This window comes from Miscanthus floridulus, chromosome 18 (assembly GCF_019320115.1).
Source record: "Miscanthus floridulus cultivar M001 chromosome 18, ASM1932011v1, whole genome shotgun sequence".
NCBI lineage: Eukaryota > Viridiplantae > Streptophyta > Magnoliopsida > Poales > Poaceae > Miscanthus > Miscanthus floridulus.
Genome location: NC_089597.1, coordinates 135,524,783 through 135,544,778, shown reverse-complemented (window position 1 = coordinate 135,544,778; position 19,996 = coordinate 135,524,783). Strand labels below are relative to the sequence as shown.

Genomic DNA, 19,996 nt, shown 5'->3' with positions numbered 1-19,996 from the left:
CTCACTGGGTTTTAAGGAGTTTTTCCTGGTATACCGGTATTACTTTAGTTTTTCCCACAAGGTTTTCCAAAAATTTATAATGATGCACGATGGGTGAACAGTGAAGCATACAAGGAGCTAATTGATCAAGGGGGTGTTGAGAATTATTATTAATGATCAAACAGGGATTAATCCCCAAGGGTGTCTTTTCACTCTCTCTCTCTCTGACTTGTAACCGTCTATTTGGGCTCCTATATATATATATATATATATATATATATATATATATATATATATATATATATATATATATATGTATATGTATATGTACGCTGTTCAAGGGAATACACAGAGAATCATTTGCACACTCGCTCTCCACCTGCAACAGATTCATCACCGGAAAGAACGGCCTTAGAAGACTAATAGCTTCCTTTATATTTTGCAAAAGCATGTACCATATGCGCATATTCCCAGGGGAGGCAGCCGTATCTGGCTCGCGAGTACAGGTTCATATAACACGACCGACATGCATACATACAACACATTACGTACGTACACAAAAGCACAAGATATATACCGTATACATATGAGCGATCGAGTAATAGCCTACAGAGAATAGGTGAACAAAAGTACGTATATACGTGACCGCCACTTATTTTTTTTTCTCTGCAGTGCTTGTGATTCGAAGCCTTTTTAATTGCGCATCCAGAGCATGCTGTCCTGGGGCAGGAAGTGGCACACTGGCACGCTCCCCGGCGCCACCCCGAGCTTCTTGAACGTCGGCCAGGAGATGCCGGGCGACGCGTCCTTGTGGCACGCCGTCCCAGCATCGGCCTTGGTCCCGTCGGCGCCGGCAAGGGTCACCGTGTACAAGGTGGCGGTGGTCGTGTGGCACAAGAAAACGGCGTAGGGGTAGGGCATGCGGTGGCAGGCCACCATGTCCCCGCCGGACACCGGCATGGGCCTGACAGACTCCACCACGTACACTTGCCTCGGGGTCGCCCCGTCCTTGCTGAGCTTGGTCATCGTCGCCGTGCGGACGTCTCGGGTGCGGAGGCAAGAGGCGGCGAAGTCGGCCATCGCCTTGAAGGAGCTGACGCAGAGCTGGGCCACCACGCCGTCCAGTGGCGGGGCCTCGCACTCTTTCAGGGTGGAGCGTATGGCGGCGGCGGCGGGGGAGCCGGCCGGGACGTTGAGGCGGGACAGGATTTCCGGGATTTTGGTGGAGGTGAACGGGATGGATTCCGCGCGGGTGCGTGGGAGCGCGGGTGCTCCGGTGGCGGCGCCGGTGAAGTGGAGCATCATCTTGGAACCCGGGTACAGGTCATGGACGAGGAAGTAAGCTCTGCCCACCGAGTCCTCCTCATCATACACAGCTGAAGCTATCACGGCGCCGACCTGCACAAGCAATATATCCGCGTTAAGTGTGTGCGTGCGTGTACACGAAATCTTGGACATAATAAAGAACAAGCTAAATCACGAAGGTGTTCTTTTTCCATGTTGTAGCACAACTTAATTTCTTGAATAATGAATGAATCATTGGCTGCATGCGCATACGGCTCACCAGGAGCAGCGGGAAAGCTGCGAGTGACCTCGCCATTAGAAGCTCAGAAGATGGACTGGAGCCTTGCTCTGCGGTAGAAAGCTAGCAGTCGATGGCCAGTATTTATAGGGGAGGAATCGATCGAGTGGGACAAAAACTATATCCAGTATTTATTGGGAAAAAAGGAGCTAGCTGTTCACAAAATATATTTTAGCAATTTAATATTCGCATCTTGGCATGGTGGAGATAAGATAATTGTGTGTGAGTGTGACCTGACCTCACATCGCAACCTGAACATTGATAGGCGAGCTGGAATACCCACTACCGTTAGTAGTGGGATGCATGCATTTTGGCCTAATAATCCACCGCTCGCAGGTCTCGTGCTTAATTATGGCGTTCCATGTTTGAGGAGGATATTTCTATACCCTAGTAATGTGTCAAGGCCGGCTTCAAGGTTAGCTATTAAGATTGTTTGTTTCATCACAAATTCCTGCCGGCTCCTTTGGAACTTGTAGCGCCGTAAGGTAGGAAAAAAATTGAGTGGACTCTGGGTCCATTCTGTCTATACTATGAGCCCCCTCCCCAGATGCATGACGCGTGGCGTGGCGTGGCTCTTAATCATATCAGGCGGCAGCTCGTATTAGCATTCGAGGCCGGCCGGCTAGCTCCTATCGGCTCGGCAGGAATAAGATCACGGGAATACGATCAAGATTACGCAAATAGATCGTGCCATCATCGCCGTGTAGGCAGTTGCACGACGCGTCGACGCCGCCGCCACTGCGTGCAGGTAGTTGCACGCCGCTGCAGCCGCGCTTGGATGAATCAAGCAGCCTCTATGGCCGGGCATCCGAGGCCAAGAAGACATCACAACTGTCGACTTAATGCCAACACCTTCTCTGATGGAGGCTTCATGCGCAATAGCAATTGATGGCGTCGGTGGTACTCGTGGAGATGACGAAGATCAACAGTAGCAGACATGGACTCGACTCAAAGGAGGGAAGGTATGAATAATGTCTTCAAAAAATATTTCGTAGAAAACTCGTGTTGGATATATTATGGGCTTGGCCTATATAATGTTTAATAAATCTAATAAACTCTATGGTCTGTAATAAATAGCGTGCTGGTTATGGTTTAATACCATACGGGATTTTAAGTAGATGTTGACTCAATTTATATAGTTGGACATTGTCTACCTATATTGAGAAGTTGAGAAAAGGACACTGGCGTGCTACACGCGTGCATGCCACCGCCGCTGCCGGCCGGGCCAGGCCGGGTGCGGACGGACCCGTGGTTTGCCAATCAAATCACATAATTACGGGAGTTTCGTCCGTTTCCTCCGCTGGCGAATGATGGCAAGAGCTCTCTCATCTCCACTCTTCCGCTGCCCCAAAGCTTCTCCGTCCAAGTTCTTGCGCGCACGAGTCCCGAGAGAGTAGGCCTCCGGAATGCCTGCCTTCTACGAGTTCGTCTGCTCGGGTGAAAGGCGGCAATCACGTTTTTGGGGAGTGTCGCTGGCGGCACAACTACTCGCTACAGGAGGACTACACCTCCGGTGATCGGCACTGCTACTTGTCTGCACTGCATCGAGCGGGACGACTACACCAATAGACACTATGTCTTCTAGTGCATCCGGCTCTGCGCTGGGTATGTTACTGTTAATCCAACCTTTCCCCTGTAAGGTTTCTGCTTACAGTCTTGTTCATTAGTATCATCTACATACTTGTCACAATTAGATCACACAAGCACATACATGATGTCACAACATTTTGTTTATTTCTATTTTCTGAATTAAATTGCTATTGAAAATGCCTAAATTCCTAACAACTCGGTCTTTCAGAACTCCCTATAGAGTGTGAGAAGGTTGCAGTTAGTCTCCGGGAAAATGAGTTGTATGCTGATTTTAAGTCACGCCAAAAGACCCCATTTTCTGAACAATGATGTAGAAACTGGAGAAACATGATTTCAATCCTAGGCCATCTTCGACTACGGCAGCTCCGTACATGCCACACTTCAATTCAATTCTAGCTCCTTCTGCCTTCGTTTTCGTTTATTTGTCACCGAATTTTTACCGTAGCAATTTTGACCATACGTTTTTTCTACAAAAGATTTTTAGATACATCAAGTTTTCGCATATATGATTCTTTATTGAACATACTTCATTAGTGTTATATACATTGAAGTATCTAAGATTTTTTTAGAAGAAAAAACAGATGGTCAAATTTGCTACAGTAAAAAATTGCTGACAAGTAAACATAAACGGAGGGAAGTATAAATGATGGAAGGAATTGGAAATCCTTTGTCACCGTAGAACTCCCTACCCACCTTAGATTGACAGGTGGACCCACTTCCTACCCATCCTACACTGACAAATGGACCCATGAGAGAACATGCGTGTTTCATGTACCCATGCCACCGCTGGGGACGGTTCCCGCGCGTACCCCTTCGTCGTCTCGCCAGTCGCGACGCTTGGCCCCGCGCCGTACTGCTTCGGAAGTTTGGAGTCGCGCCACGCTGTTCCTCGCCTCCGCCCGTCAACCCTTCCGCTCGCTACGAGATTCCGCCCTGGCCCTCGGCCGGTCGCTGGCCACTGCCCCTCGCAGTCCTTCGACGGCGGCCCGTCATCGCTCTCTCCCGGCGACGCAGCCCCAGCGGTCACCACAACCGCCAGCCGGTCACGTGCGGAACGCCAGTGGCTTCACGTGACGAGGCGCCGCCAGCCGGCCACCCTTGGGGAACGCCAGCGCCTTCACGTGACGGGGAGGCGCTGACGGCAGCCCGTCGTGTCGCTCTCTCCCGGCGACGCGGCCCCAGCGGCAACCACCACGGCCAGCCGGCCACCCTTGGGGCGCCCACGGCCCCTCCCTCTGCGCTACGCGAGTCCGCACGCGCGCACTGGCCCCTCGGCCGGTCGCCGGACACTGCCCAGCCCCAGCGCCCTAGCGTTGGCCGGCTGGCCGCTAGGCGGCCAGGGCCCGCTGCCCGCTGAGCTCCTCCTGAGCCAGAACGGCGACGACGTGGTCTTCGATGTTGGTGGCCGGACGTTCGCAGCACACCGGTGCGTGCTCGCCGCCAGGTTTCCTCCTTGGTTCTCTCTGTGTTTGCTGTTATGGCCAAAAGATGAACAATACAAGCTAATAGAACTTGCGCATTTCTACTAATCCATGCAGATACTTGTGAAAATCGGAGGAAAATAATTATAGATCAAAATAATGTGAAATTAATTTTGTTACATTCATAACTTTAACCTCTACCTGTGAAAAATATGTTTGCATATGTTACTCTAACCAAAAGTTCTTCATTCATTATAATGATTTATGTGCTTTAGTTTCCTTATGTGTGTAGACATAATAGGAACGTAACGCAGTAAAAATGTAGCGCCGAATCATTTGGGGGTGCCAAATCTATGAAATAAGTACCAACAAAATTTGTGTATGGGTAGGTATGCCTAACAATGAGTTGGAAGCTCGGGCAAAAAAAAGTGAGAATCAACGAGATAGGTATGCTGCATTGCCTAGCGATGAGACGGAGGAAGTTTGGGCAAAAAAAAAAAAAAAAAAAAAAAACGTGAGTATCAACGTAGTCGTCCGGCTTGTCTTTAAGAGGAAACAGGACATGGCTTCACAAGTTGGCCACTTTTGGTTTCTGCATGTATATAATGCCCTCACTATGTTAAGTTGTTAACGGTAGAATTTTAATGAGTCAGTTCTGTGGCTATCCTTTCAGATTAGCTGACAGATGAAATTAGATTGTGCAGGATAACATGACTCAGTTGGTCATTCACCATTAGTATAGCAATATATTAAGTTAAACTCTGGATTGCGCTGATCTTCTTGAAAATATTTGAAAGGTTTATGAATTTTTTCATAGACACGTGTGTGTTGCACGTGCATTGCCACTAGTATCATAAAAGCTCTGAATAAGAACCTTATGAAATGAAACATGTTCAGACTATTTCCTTTGCTATGAATAAGAACTGTCATGGGACCTTATGAAATGAAACATGTTCAGACTATTTCCTTTGCTCTGAATAAGAACCCGTTCAGCATTACATAATTGACAAAAGCTCTACATTTTTCTCATCTCCCATCCTAGTTACTGTCAGGCACAAGACACTAGTCCTATCTTTTGGACCTAGACATCTTCAGATATGCCAATAGCAGAAAAAAAAAATTATCTTGTCCACCATCCTATCTTGTCGTTGCCTCGCTGCTAGCTTTGGTAGGGAGGTTCGCATTCCCAATCGCACAATGCAAAGTACAATGCAGGATGGTGCCTGTTCTTCGATGTTCCTTGCAGCCGGCACCCTGTACCCTGCAACCTGCAACTGCAACAAGCCAAGCAAATGCTTCAGCTTCGTTAGAACTCAGGAGGAGGATGCGGCAGCGGCGGTGCCCAGGTGGGCGCGCCTGCTCATGACTGCGTTCAACAACCTGCTGCTGTCCTGCACGGCCGCCGACCCGCTGCTATGGCCGCCGCCGCCGCGTGCGGTCTTCGCGGCGGCCATCTAGGTGAGCGTGGGCGCGTCTGCTCCTAGCCGATTTGGACCACCTGCTGCTGTGCGACGCGGCCGCGACCTCCTACTTCGCCTCTGAGTGTTGGCTTTGGTGTACTCGAGTCGAGAAACTACGGACGAGCCGCACTCACCCCAGGAGCCGAGTGAACGCGTGATGCATCGGGGGAGGGGCTCATAGTAGTCGGAATGGACCCAGAGTCCACTCAATTTTTATCCCTGCCGATTCATAGGTTTCTATAGTAGTGAATCGGATGTTTAATAATAACAAGGTGGCTTGTGACAAACAACAATGAGTACAGTTATCTGGCCGGAGACTGATAATCAACCATCGGTAAAACCAACCAACGGAGGGCAAAAACTTCACTGTGCAATATCCTATCTGTAACACCCTAAGTTTCCACAAACATGGGATTTATGAAAATTTCAGAGGGTCTGCTCCTGTAAATACAGGCATCCACAATAGGCAAGTCACAATCACGATATGACAATAATACAGGAATAATAAATACACAATCACGGCATAATAAGATACCTAAGTATAGATATTCAACTAATTGACTAATCTAGCAGAGGAAGGAGACTAATTTAACATTATAAGAACTAATTATGTGTGAATAATGGTAGCACGCGTCCGCTAGAAACAGGTGCCAGTTCCAGTTCCCATGCATGCCATCAACAATGGTACCTACTTAAAAAACAAATAGGCCATAAAATACAAGCTGAGTAAAAACACTCAACAAGTCCAGTATGAAACTGATGAAAAATACAAAAAAAAAAAACATTTGCATTGAAGAACCGAATAAAAGACAATTCTTTACATGAGAAAACAAAACCATCTATGAATCAGTAGTTTTCTCTGAAACTGATAACATGAAAGTGACATCCTAAGAATTTACACCGTTCTTTTTATATCCACCTTTTCCAGTGCTCCGATCTTTCTAGTGTTGGTTGGAAGTGCATGGTGATCGAGCAGCGACCATTCATAGTCCCTTTATCTACTTGGTCCACACTTCTAAGGTTCATTTTTCTTGCTTGAGAATCTTCCATATGACAAAATAAACAAAATATGAATTCAAAAGTGTCAACAATTTTTCTTTTGCTATTATTATGCTGTAATGAAAAGTTTGCATGCCAGTCGGTAGGAACTGAAGTCTTGGTCGTGTAGCACTTGTACAAAATTCAATTACGTACGCTGTCTATACTATACCAAATTATAAGTTGTTCTAGCCCCCTCACTATTGCAAAATTATAAGTTGTCTTGGCCCTTCTCAATACATCCTGCTTTTGTCTTTACCTAAAATGCCCTCGCACTTTCCGCCTTTGCACTCTCCACTAGTCACTCCCCTATGCGCAAGCTCCACAAAATCCAAATCCCCCATGGCGGCCGTCGGCCGATCGTCGGCGCACACCAGCCAAATGACGCCATGAAGGGAGCAGCTAGAGCAGGAGTCTGAAAATGTCCTGGCACCGCACTCTCCATTGCCATCCTCTCCTCTCGCCCTCCCGGAGCCACTGAGGCCTTTCCTCTGGCGCCGAGGTCGAGGTTCACATGACACTGACAGGGTTATTAAGCACAGGGTACGAAGCCATCATTGTGGGCTTCGACCCTGACCGTGGCCTCCAATCCTAGGCCCATTACCCCATTGCCTACTCACACCTCATGGCAAATGACAGTGGCACCTTCATGGCGTCACATATTAATGTTAGAATTGATCTAATCCGTCTTGACCCAACGGTTGAGACGGACCCCTTGACCGCGTCCTGATCGGGGACGTCCAGCCATCTAGTGGCTAGTGGGCCCCCGTCGCATAGTGCCTATAAAGAGGAGGTGGGGCAAACGGCTCTGTTAACGAGGTTCACTGCCGCCGCCACAACCCCACCGTCTAACCCTAGTCCGATCATGAGGGAGGCACTGCCTTTGCCACCACCGCCGGGCTCCACCGCTACACCAACCGTCGCTGTCCGTGCGCAGAGCTTCGCTGACGAACCAGCGATGGCAGGGAGCTCCTCCAACCCCTCCGACGGTCAGATGCTCCTAACTCTCCCTCTCCCTCTCTGTCCCTCTCCGTACACACCTTTTCTACGAGAAACCCAATGAAACCCCACTGATCTACGCCACGGATCGTCCTAAGATTTTAACAATTTAGACTTAGCTGTCACTGTCAGAACCTGAACCAAATGTAAGATGTATTCTCGACACAAAAAAAGAATGAGATGAACGAAGCCATCTGATGATACTTTGATTAAATAAGGATCGATGCGAACTTCAAGAAACCTGTATCCAGCGTCCACTATGATCTTCTGCAGCGCGTCGGCCTTCTGGTAGTTCTTGGCGGCCCGCTCCGCCGCGGCCTTCTGCACCTCACGGGGCACGCTGCCGGACTCCCAGGGATCCGCCGTGTCCACCCACATACACGTTGATGGTGTCGCCACCAGCCAGTCTCTTGGGGTCAATCTGATAAACTAGCAAGAACACTCGTTAGCCCGTACGCGCGAGCATGGAAAAATTTCAGTAAATGGCTGATGGGAAAGGGAGCCGGCTGGAGTCTTACAGGGAGCGTGTGCAGCTCGAACTTGGCGCCCTGAGGTTTGGGTGGCGGGGGAGCAGTGGGTGCCGGAGCTCCTGCTGCCATGTTTGGATGTGGCAGGCAGGCCGTAGAAAGCCAAGAAGCCCTGGGCGAACACAAGCATAAACCATCAAACCAATGTTGGTTATTGACCGTACATCACTGTTGTAGTTTGGGGCTATGCATTCGGTTGGGTACCTCGACATCTGCTTTCTGATGGTTCTTGAGCGTCTGCACAACGAAGCGTGCAGCTTCCTCCAGCGTCTTCGGCGGCGGCCGGGTTTTCTTCCATGCCACCACCATCAGCTTCTTGTACCTTACGTGAGCACAAGGAATTTTAGCGTGGCAGCTAGCGTTTTACAAATCTGAGCGAGATGTTAGTTAGCGTTATACAAGGAAGTTGAGGATGTCGCGGCCGAGTGCGGCGACGGCAGGGTGCGCGTCGTGGAGCTCGTGGTCCGACGACTAGGGCGCGCAGAGGCCACACAGGAACCGGTATATGCTGTTCCCCATGGCCGCTGCCTCCTGCTACTCCTGCCTAGCTGGCTCGCTAACCGGGCGACGAAGAATCCAAAGACGAGATCTCGGCGTGGGGTTGGGGTATGGGCTTGGAAATCCGCCGCGGGATTTGAAAACCCATGCGGCTGCGGTTCTGGGGATTTCTAATTATTTGCCACCGATATGGTGGCCAACTCTCCGATTGCCAGCTTTATCTTGCCAACTACAAAAATGCCCCAGAAAATAGTAACTCGCCTACGATTTTACCATTTTTGCTGATGTAGCAAGCCAGATCAGACAGCCAGCGTAGCAAGGGGCCGTTGATGCTCGAAGACCGACGCATAATGTCCAATCTGCCCCCGCCGTATCCCACTTAACGCGAGTCGTCTCCCCACCATCTGCTCAGTCCACTCTCTAGGTTTTAGTCCCTCAGTTTCCCCGTGGCGGCGGGAGATCGAGGCGGCTGGTGGAGTAGGCCACGGCTAGTCGGGTGCTTGGAGACGCCGGCGTCAAGTCACAGGACGGCACGACGGCCTACAAGGTTAGATCTACTCCCTTCTTCTTCTCCCTACGCGCGGCATCTATGGTTGGGATGCAATAACTGATGTTAGGGTTTCGTGGATGCCATGTAATGCTTGGGTAGGGTTCCTGATTTTCGTGTGTTGATGTAGGATTCGGATGTAGGGCAAACCATTAGACACCATGGTGTTGTCTCCGTGCCCCCGTGGTATGTTTCTTTGTTATTGCCTTGTATGTGATGTAATCTGCGGAGTTGGTTCTGTCCTAACTCCCGATTTCTTTTATTTGTATGTTATTGTCAGGATTGATCCTGGCAATGCTTTTAGAATCCATGTTAGCGTTGATAAGTACACTTTGGTTAACGACTATGGAGTGCTTGACATAGAGGCTCAAGAACATGACCTGTGGTTTGCCACAAGCAATGTGTACACACTGAATGGCTTTATAGATGATATGGTACCAAGATCATTTGGGGCTCCAGTCAGCAACTGCTTGTTTGGGGTGTTGACATTGATAGTGCAACAAAGTGGAAGGTTACTAGCAGTGATCAGTTTGAGGAGATGATTATGTGTAGGATGGATGAGAAGGTAATGCATGTTAGTCGTGATGTTGTTGAGAAATATGCAGCTGGGCTCAATGATGTGGTTAGCAGAGCAAACAAAGGTGGGTCTTCTACTGCTGCTGCCACATCTGGTGTGACAAATGCAGGACATCCAGAAAATGCTGAAGGCTTAGGTGACACTTGCAGTACTCCTAAAGAAGGTAAAGCTGAAGGAAATGTTGTTGATTGGAGCACATCGACTATACTACCACATGAGGACTGTGATGGTGAAGCTAATGCTATGGTAATTGAGGACCAAATCTATGAGGCTTTTGGTTTCAAGGCGGCAGACGAGGCTGCTGCAGATGAGGTGCATGTTCCTAACATACCTGCTGAGGTGGAGGCTGAAATGAATGAGGCTGCAATCCCTGTTACTGATGACTTGCAAGATGAGCCAGTGTTCACTTGGGATAGAGACACCCCTGACATGAGTGTTGGGACACTGTATTCTTACATGAATGATTTCAAGATGGCAGTTAGGCAGCATGCCATTGTGAATGAGTTTGAATTGGGGACAGAGAAGTCTGACAAAGAGAGGTTTAGGGGCTACTGCAATTAGGGCTTCCCATGGAAAATTAGAGCTAGGACACAAAAGGATGGCTATGTCAGGGTACCAATACTAAAACTTTTTTTGTCCAATTGATGTAACCTTTTTTCCTATTATTTGCGTGTTGTATATGTGCTTATCTTAACTATTTTTGACATTTGTTCATGTCCTATTCTGTGTGTGTAGATCCAGATCAATAAGGCTACCCACAAATGTGCTTCAAGAAGTAGAGTTCTTGGGAAGATGGCATCCTAGGCATGGATTGCTGAGAGGGCTATTGTTGACGGTAGTTAACAACTATTATAAACCATCAATGAAACTTGAATAAGGGCATAAAAGCAATAACCAACATAGACTTAGGGGTTTAAACTAACAATTTTCACAGGTTTTGGTGAATCTATGTTTCTGCAAGGTTTATTTAGAAAACCGTCGAGAGAGGACCCACTCGTCAGGATTAATTGTATATTCCTCATCGGCACCAACATAGGAAGGATCTAGAAGACACCAGAGGGCACCACGCCAAAGCAGAGAGGGAGAGGCAGACAAGTGGGCCCGGTCGGCCCCACCTATCATCCTCCGCTTCGTTACGTCGGTTCTCTACCGCCTTAGTGTTTTCATCTCCATCGTTGATTAAGGTCGGTTTGATCTAAGGGTCCAAAATTGGTGCTTCAGCCTATATAAGCAAGCCCCTGCCCCCTGATGCATCAAGTCATTTGAGAAGTCAGAAACCCTGATCATCCTCAGAGCTCCACCATATTCTAGGGCATAGCTAGCTAAGATAGGAATAGAAGGAGGCAAGCTTCACTTGGATTCCTGATCGTGTCAAGAGCGTAGCTTGGTAAAGCCTTATGTATCCTCTCTTGTATCTTACATTATGTTTGCTACAATTGATTCAACATTATTCTTAATATTATTTATGTTCTTCGTTATCATGTTCATCGTCTACTTTGATTATATGCCTAGTATAGCTAGATTATCATTATATTCAAGCATAAGTTCGTATAGTGCTCGCTCTAAGGTACCTGGGGTGAGTGGTCGACATTGGGTAAGCGTGGTGCTTATACATTTACTTGTGGATGCACCCTATATTCCGGGCCATGTGGGTAGATCACAGATGTTACACTCCTGTTGAGTCCTTTGTAGTCCACTCCCCGAATATAGGACAAGTAGGATATGGTTGCGAAGGAAGACAAGCTCTGTTCTTAATCTTCTTTAGTAATATCCCTTATGTGTAGATATGAAGTTGATCTTAGCCATGATTACTAAGTATAATTGCACTAATCATCATATGCTTTGACTTGTAATTAAGAATGTCATAGGAATATTCTTCTAAGTTCTACCTAGTCATGTTAATGCTATAGAAAGGAGTACTATGAGTGATTCATATTATTTATGACTTGTCACTTATCATTTATCATTTCTTTATCTCGTGACTTATGCCTGTTATGAGTAGATTGATTAATCATGGTTTATCTCTCCATCATAAGTATAAGTTGTTGTCATATTCCTAACGCCAGACCTTCCCTGTGGTAAAAATATAAATAACGATACCTAAAAATACTTCCGGGTGAAATGCTACAATGGTAAATTATCTGTGTGCTTGCAGATCCCTATATTCATAGTTGCATCATTCTCATAAGTGTCTTATAATTACCAACAAACATTTCTGGCATCATGCTGGGGATGACAACCTAGCAAAGAGTGATGTTAGAAATGCCAACAGCTATACCACTGCTGAAGGATAATCCTGAGATGGGTCCCAAGGCTATGAAGAATGAGCTAGAGAAGAAGTACAATATCAAGATTCCATATCAAACTGCCTTTTATGGCAGACATAGGGCTGTAGATAAATTATTTGGTAAGTGGGATGATTGTTTTGATTGCTTGTTCAGATTCAAGGCTGAGATTGAGCTTAGATCACCTAGTAGTGTAGTTGAGATAGATATTGTTACTGTGGAAGGCAAGGTACATTTCAGTAGATTTTTTGTGCTTTCAAAGCAAGTATAGATGGATTTAGAGATGGCTGTAGACCCTATATCAGTGTAGATTCCACTGCTCTCAATGGTGTGTGTGGAATGGCCACATGCCTACAACTAATGCAATAGATGGCCATAATTGGCTGTACCCAATTGCATTTGGGTTCTTTGAATCAGAGACCAAGGATAATTGGACTTGGTTCATGGAACAGTCAGGCAAAGCTTTAGGGCCAGTGAACAACTTGGCTATATGCACTGATGCTTGCAAAGGGCTAGAAGAAGCAGCGAAGAAGGTTTTCCCTAGAGTAGAGCAGAGAGAGTGTTTCAGGCACCTGATGGAGAACATGGAGAAGAGATATAAAGGAAATGCTTATGCTAAGTACATGTGGCCAGCAGCAAGGGCATATATAGTTGAGAAATTCAATAAACTAATGGACAAAGTCATTGAAGCCTATCCAGATGTTGTTCCATGGTTGAAGGAACATCACAGTTTGTTGTGGGCCAGAAGTAGATTTAAGGAAGTGATCAAGTGTGACTACATAAATAACAACTTGGTTGAATCTTGGAATGCATGGATCCAAGAGCACAAAGATCTCCCAGTTGACATGCTAGCTCATGCAATCAGGCACAAGACAATGGTACTTTTTGAGAAGAGAAGGAAGATATCCATGGCCCTAAAAGGATTCATACTATTAGCAATAATTCAGTAGCTTAATGCAGCCTCTAAGGGACTATCCCATCTGAAGGCAACTAAGGGAGGACCCAACCAAGCAGAGGTGGTAGTCATGTACAATGATGAAGTTGTTAGGAGGCATGTTGTGTACCTAGACCAGCATGAGTGTACATGTAGAGAGTGGCAAGTGAGTGGCAAGCCTTGTCCCCATGCATTGGCAGTCATAACATCTGAAAGGCAGCCAAATATGGAGAAATTTATGGATGTGGCCTACTTAGTGCATAAGTTCCAAGCAGCCTATGCAGGAATGATTCCTATCATCACTGATAAGAGCCAGTGGCCACAAGTGGATAAGGGGTTCAAGCTTCTTCCACCAATTGGCAAGAAAAGAGGACTTAGAAGGCAAAGGAAGAAGAGGGTTAAGGGATGCATGGAGAGAAGTGGAAAAGCCACTAGACATGTGACTTGCAAGGGCTATGGTGAATTAGTCCATAGGAGAACTAGTTGGAGGTGCCCACTAAGTGGCACCAAAAAGGTACCTTACTAACCTATCTTTGCTCAAATCCTATCAACATCTAGATCTAACTAAATGTAATTGCAGGAAGAGGACAAGGAAGACAAAGACAAAAGGGGCCTAAGAAGGCTGCTGATAGGGAGAAGGAACCTACTCCAGCTCCTAAAACTGTACCAGCTCCTCAGCCTTCACTAGCACCAACACCAACAACAGCACCATCACCAAGGACCCTAAGAACAAGGGCAGTAGCAGCAAAGGAAAGAGAGGCAGAGGCAGCAACAGCAGCAGCAAGAGAAAGAGAGGTAGCAGCAACAGTAGGTCAGGTTGGCAACAGGCCAGGACCAATTTCTAGAAGGTAAAATTTGAACTTAAATTGTGACTATGAAGCTCATGAACTTGGCAACAACCCACTAAACCACTTTCAAATGCAGGAGGTTGAACTTGGAAGCTCCACAGCCCCTAGAAATGATCATTCTAGAGGCAGCCAAGAAGATGACCCCTAGGAAGAAGCAGCTAGCCACAAAGTTGAAGAAGTCTCCTGCCAAGGGGAAATGATATGAAGCAAGCTTTGTGATGTATGGTGCTGTAGTTGTGATATTTTGGGTATTGTAAGTTGAATGAACAACTTGTTATGGTATTGTAAGTTGAATGAACAACTTGTAATGTATTGCCTTCTAGGCCTGAACAACTTGTAATGACTTTGCTATGGTTGTGTCATGTATCCAGACTGAATTTGCAAGTATTGTCAGTTTTATCTCATTTGCATTGCTACCAGTGTTTCCAATGATGATTTTGGGATGTCAGGTACAAGCGCAATAATAGAAACAACATTCCATTAACCATTGAACGTTTTACACATGCATGCCCACTGATTGGTCCAACTGATACTGAAACACATAGTTCATTGCTCAACAAACACACAGATTCAACTACTTCAACTAACATACAACTAGTTCAACTAACACACATAGAACTACTTCATCACATACACTGCTCCAACCACTACACCAGCACCCATGACCAAGCACAAACCCTTCACTGCACCAACCAAAGCATCCAGCTTCACCTCCATTGAGTTCTTCTGCACACGCACTAGTGCCCTTGAATCAGCTTCTTCCTCTCCTGCTCCATGTTGTACTAGGTTGATCACAATCTTCCCCATGTCCACCAATTTGGCTAGGTAATCTTGCGGCCACTCATAAAAACAACAGCTTCCTAGAACCTAAACACAAGGAAACACACCAAAACCGACAAATCGAGTCAAAACCCTAACAGATCTGGAACAAAACCAAATCTAAAATGTGGCTTACCCCTTGCATGTTCCTAGGACATTTGAAGAAGACATGACCCTTGTTACCATTCTCATCTGTCTAACACATGAGCTCCAGCACCCTCTGTAGCCCACACTGGTCGTAGATGATGAGGGGGAGCCCCGTCTATCTCCCGAGTGGGTACTCTCCTATCACATCCGGCAGTTGCGGGCACTTGTTCCGTGTCGAGGAGCTCGCACGGCGAGACATGGCAGTGAGGGTTGGGGAGGGGAAGGGAGCGGCGCCAACCAAGGGAGGGGAGATGGAGGAAGAAGTGGGGAGAGACAACCATTGCCACTGACCAGACGGGGGGAGACGGCTCGCGTTAAGTGGGATACGGCAGGGGCAGATTAGACATTTGGTGTCGGTCTTCGAGCGTCAACGGCCCCTTGCCACACTGGTTGCCTGACCTGGCTTGCCACATCAACAACAATGGCAAAATCCTAGGCGAGTTACTGTTTTCTGGGACATTTTTTGTAGTTGGCATGATAAAGCTGGCAATCGAAGAGTTGGCCACCATATCGGTGGCAAATAATTAGAAATCCCGCGGTTCTGTCTGCCTGTCCCTATGTGTGGATCTACGCCGCGGCCATGTCGAAGCCATTCTGCTATGGAAATGGAAGGCCTGGAGCGAGATTCGCGACGTGGAGGTGCGCGATTGGATAGCGGCGGCGCCGGATCTATTGCTGATAGGATGGGTGCGGTGCTCACGTGTGCTCGTTGATGCTGATTGTGAGCTACAGTACGTCTACATGTCTAGGGCATCAGCGGTTCGTTGCGTGTCCTTCCCTACGATTTCTGAATGCTTTTGTTGGCATTTCATCGTTGCTGCTCTAGGTGGCATTATGCAGTGGGTAACGATGGACGGTTTGGGGTAAGTTGGCCCCGTTCGCTTCGCTGAAAAAACAAGCTGAAACATTGTTCCGGCTGATTTATCGTGAGAGAAAAACATTGTTCCGGCTGAAAACAAGCTGAAAAGTACGGATTATAAGACAAGCGAACAGGGCCTTTGTAGTACCCGTGCGGTTGTGCCACCTCGAGTGGAGTAGCACTGCAGCAATCATTAATTGGATTTGGATGGCCATAGTACTGTCGTAGCTAATTTCAACAAGTGCAGCGAGTGTTTATTCTGGTCAATCCCAACGGAGAGTTTCGTTTCGTTGTTTCAAAGATGCCACATCAACAAAATAGAATTGAAATCATGGATGAAACTCCTACAATGCAATGTTTCATTTTTCTTGTTTCACTAGGTAAATGCCCATGTGTTGCAACGAAAAAAATAGTGCAACGATAACATATGTATGAACATGTGTTGTGTTGTTAATAAAAAAAATAATACTACGAGCGTGATGTTCGGAACATCGATATTATACAAGTCTTCAATATTATGTATCTACATCATTTGGAATGCCATCTGAAATTATAGTTTTTCAACTAAAAATACTCTCAGTTCCATCTACAGCCTTGCACGTTCATGCCAAGCCTATAGTCTGGTTCAGAATTGCTTTTACATACCTCTTAAATGGTATATCGTACATGTGTTTACAATAATATATGTATGAACATGCAGAAAAAATATTGCGGCCATGATGTTCAGAACATCAATATTGCGTGAGCTCGACAATGTACATCAGCTATTATTAACAACAAACAAAACAAATAGATCGTACATGTATTAGGAGACCATTGGTTGAAACTAAGAGGAGTGATTTTGACCTAAGTGTATTGTTGGTGGTTCTTATCGACAAAATCCAACCGCCAACTTAAGTCCAGAAAGGAGAAAACTAGCATGTTTTACACACATATGCCTTTACTATTAACAAATTCCACTTGTATTTGCAAGATCATCATTTTACAGGACTTAAACACAAATATAGTGGGAAAACAACCAAAAGGTGCAAAACAGGAAGGCGTAAACGCTGACTTGCGCAAAGAAATCAAGAGAAGCCCACCTACCTCGCCATTCTAGGCCAACCATAGACGTAGCCAAGGCCCAGGCCCACCCTAGAACCGACCACATGAAGGCAGTCACGGGGCGGCCTCACTAGGGGGCGGGCGCACCAGGGGTGCGGCCGCACCCCCCTGGCTGCCACCTGGGCCCGGCTTCGTCTGGCGGTTGCATGCCGCCATGCTTTGGTAGGTTTGGCTAGTTACCATGTTTACCAAGGCCCAAACCGACCTCCAACATGTATAAGTAGGGGGATAGGGGGTGCTCTCAAACACACACACACACACACCCCAACATTTGAGGAACACTTGGAGTACCACCTCTCTAGTTTACTTTCTTTCTTAGTAGCTTTAGAGTAAGGCAAAGCTACCTTGGAGAAGATTCTCGGTATGAATAAGAAAGATCAATTCTCCAAAGTCTTGCCTTCACTTTATCGATATAGTTATGCTTATGAACTAGAGTATAGTTCTTATGATATGATCTTGATATGTGAACTAGCATATAGTTTCTATGTCATGATCCTACCATATAGAACTTTATGATTAATCATTCATATCATGCATATGATAAGAAATAGAGCTAAGTTGAGGTGGTGGTTCATTGTGCCTTCGGGTGTGCCCAAGCTTCTTACCTGTCGATCCGTAGGGTCGGGGACCCAGGGGAGCTTGGGTAGCTTCTCTATACGCGAGCATGGTGCTCGGGTATATAGAAGCAGGTGAATGCATTTTCTAATCCACGGTTGAGGGGTAGGCGGCATGTGGTGACAGCCCTGTCCGTCCTTCGTAATCCCCCATGTTCGGTTAGGACGTAGGAGTCTAAATTGTCACATGAGGTTGCTGGCAGACCAGTACTCGGTGGCCTCCCGACTCATCTCTCACTTAGAGCTAGCTCTTACTCATGTACATGTATGATTACTCACTATTCTTTGCATAACTATATCAAGGATATGCCTGCTCCGGTAGATTTATTCTTTTATTCATTATTCATTCTTTCTTCTTCCTTAGCTCCGGTGATAAGCTCATGTGTGTGTCACACTACCTTGAAATACCATGTTTACCCCAGTCATAAGCATTGGTCCACTTTGCAATCATGTTATCTTGACCATATCCATGCTAGAGTCTATACACCAAGCCTTCCTTTGGAAAAATATAAATGAACGATACCCGATTTACTCCCGGGTGATATGTTGCAACGATAATTCCCATGCGCTTGCGGTTTCTATCTGTAGTTGTAAAGAACTATTGTTACGGTGTTTTCTTAGTAACATTGCTAGGAACTTCAGTTCTTAGTAACGATGCTAAGAAATACCAACAGGCATTTCTGGCGTCGTTGCAGGGGATATATTCTCTCTCTATCTTTCGGTAACGACGCTAAGAAATGCCAACATGTATCCTTTGACAAACCTAAATACCACACCTTGTTAACAAGAATATTGTCCAAAACAAAACACCTTCAGGTTTTAGGCCCATCCAGTTACTTGGAGGAAGCTATTACATACTGTTCAAAATTACACACTACCAAGCAGCATTCACCTACTATTGTTTTGTATTCCTTTCCCAACTTCCCAGAATCCAACGCCAACAGCCTTGTAGCTACTGATCCTGTGTATGGCGTTGAAGGTCCTGCTGCAGAACAGATCAAAGAAGAAGTTGGTGGTGATCTTGTGTTGCTTGAGCCTAAAGAGTTAAACAATGGAGATGGTGAAAAATAGGGAGGCGTCTACTGTAGTTGCAGTGTTACAGCATACAAAGTGCAATCTGAACAATTGTAGATTGGCAACCTTAACAAAAGCAATTTAACTACCAATAGATTTTTTAGTGGCTTAATTAATTTAAAAGACAAACTTGATTTCAAAAGCATGCATTCCTATTTTACTGTTTAACAGATGCAAATATTCACATGTGGGTGGAGTCTATAAGATAACAATGCATGCACAATAGTATGCAGAAAAATGAATTATGAAGAAACTTCAGGGCTCAATAATGATAAAGAGCAGATTTTCCCTTGTACAACAATGCATGCACAATAGATTTTGATGCATTCTAAAAGAACGACTACTCTTAAATATTTTCCCTTGTTGAAAAGCACACAATGAGGTTTTTTTAGGGAGGACAAAGTTATACAGGAAGTTCAAACTAACAGCTACTGTCCTGTAGGATAGACAAATTGTCATGTTATGTCTGAACAAATCAAACAAATTGTCCAAGGTACAATACTGTGCGCGAAGCCGTTCTCCGTCGTCAGTTCCTGAAGCCGTTCTCCTTGGCCAGGCGCGCGTCCTCCTCCGGCGTCCATGCACACGGCAGCCTCAGGAGAACCCCGATGCCCACCGCGGACCATCTTGGCTGCTGCTTCGACGCTAGCGCCGATGACGCGTGGGCGAGCTCTGGGCCGGACACGCCTCGGCCACCGCAAACGTATCGCACGCTCACCCTGTTCGCTTGAACGTTTCGGTGGCTTATAAGTCGGCTCATGCTGTTTTGTTGTGAGAAAAAAAATACTGTATCATAACTGATAAACATGGCTGATACGATCAAACGAACTGAGTGGCTATCTCTGGCCCGGCCACTGCGGGCAGCGCAGGCGAGCTCGGTCCCGAAGCAGCGGGAGGCAGCGAGGTGACGCTAGACAGTCGGAGCAAGCGGTGGAGGACGTGGAGAGGATAGGGTTGGGAGGACGTGGAGAGCAAAAAAAAAAGTTGACACTTGTGACAGCTCAAATTTTTTAATAGTACATATAGAATTTTAAACTTTTATAATGGCACATTGGAAAAGACTATGATCCTTTAACTGAAGGACTCTGATCCTT

The 19,996-nt window shown here is 46.4% G+C and overlaps 2 protein-coding genes and 1 pseudogene across 2 annotated transcripts; 1 reads left to right on the top strand and 2 right to left on the bottom strand.

The window, feature by feature from the left end:
• Positions 1–377: 377 nt before the first annotated feature.
• LOC136520791 (BURP domain-containing protein 6-like) lies at positions 378–1,664 on the bottom strand. Its single transcript, XM_066514440.1, has 2 exons — positions 1,544–1,664; positions 378–1,377 (listed from the first exon to the last, which is right to left on the bottom strand). The coding sequence occupies exons 1-2, from the start codon at positions 1,577–1,579 to the stop codon at positions 673–675; spliced, it is 741 nt and encodes a 246-aa protein (XP_066370537.1). The 5' UTR covers positions 1,580–1,664; the 3' UTR covers positions 378–672.
• Positions 1,665–8,197: 6,533 nt separating this feature from the next.
• LOC136524771 (probable staphylococcal-like nuclease CAN1) lies at positions 8,198–9,115 on the bottom strand (annotated as a pseudogene).
• Positions 9,116–12,480: 3,365 nt separating this feature from the next.
• LOC136524770 (uncharacterized) lies at positions 12,481–14,485 on the top strand. Its single transcript, XM_066518023.1, has 5 exons — positions 12,481–12,727; positions 12,921–13,381; positions 13,490–13,895; positions 14,018–14,285; positions 14,362–14,485. Exons 1-5 carry the CDS (start codon positions 12,481–12,483, stop codon positions 14,483–14,485), a joined length of 1,506 nt encoding a protein of 501 aa, XP_066374120.1.
• Positions 14,486–19,996: the final 5,511 nt, after the last annotated feature.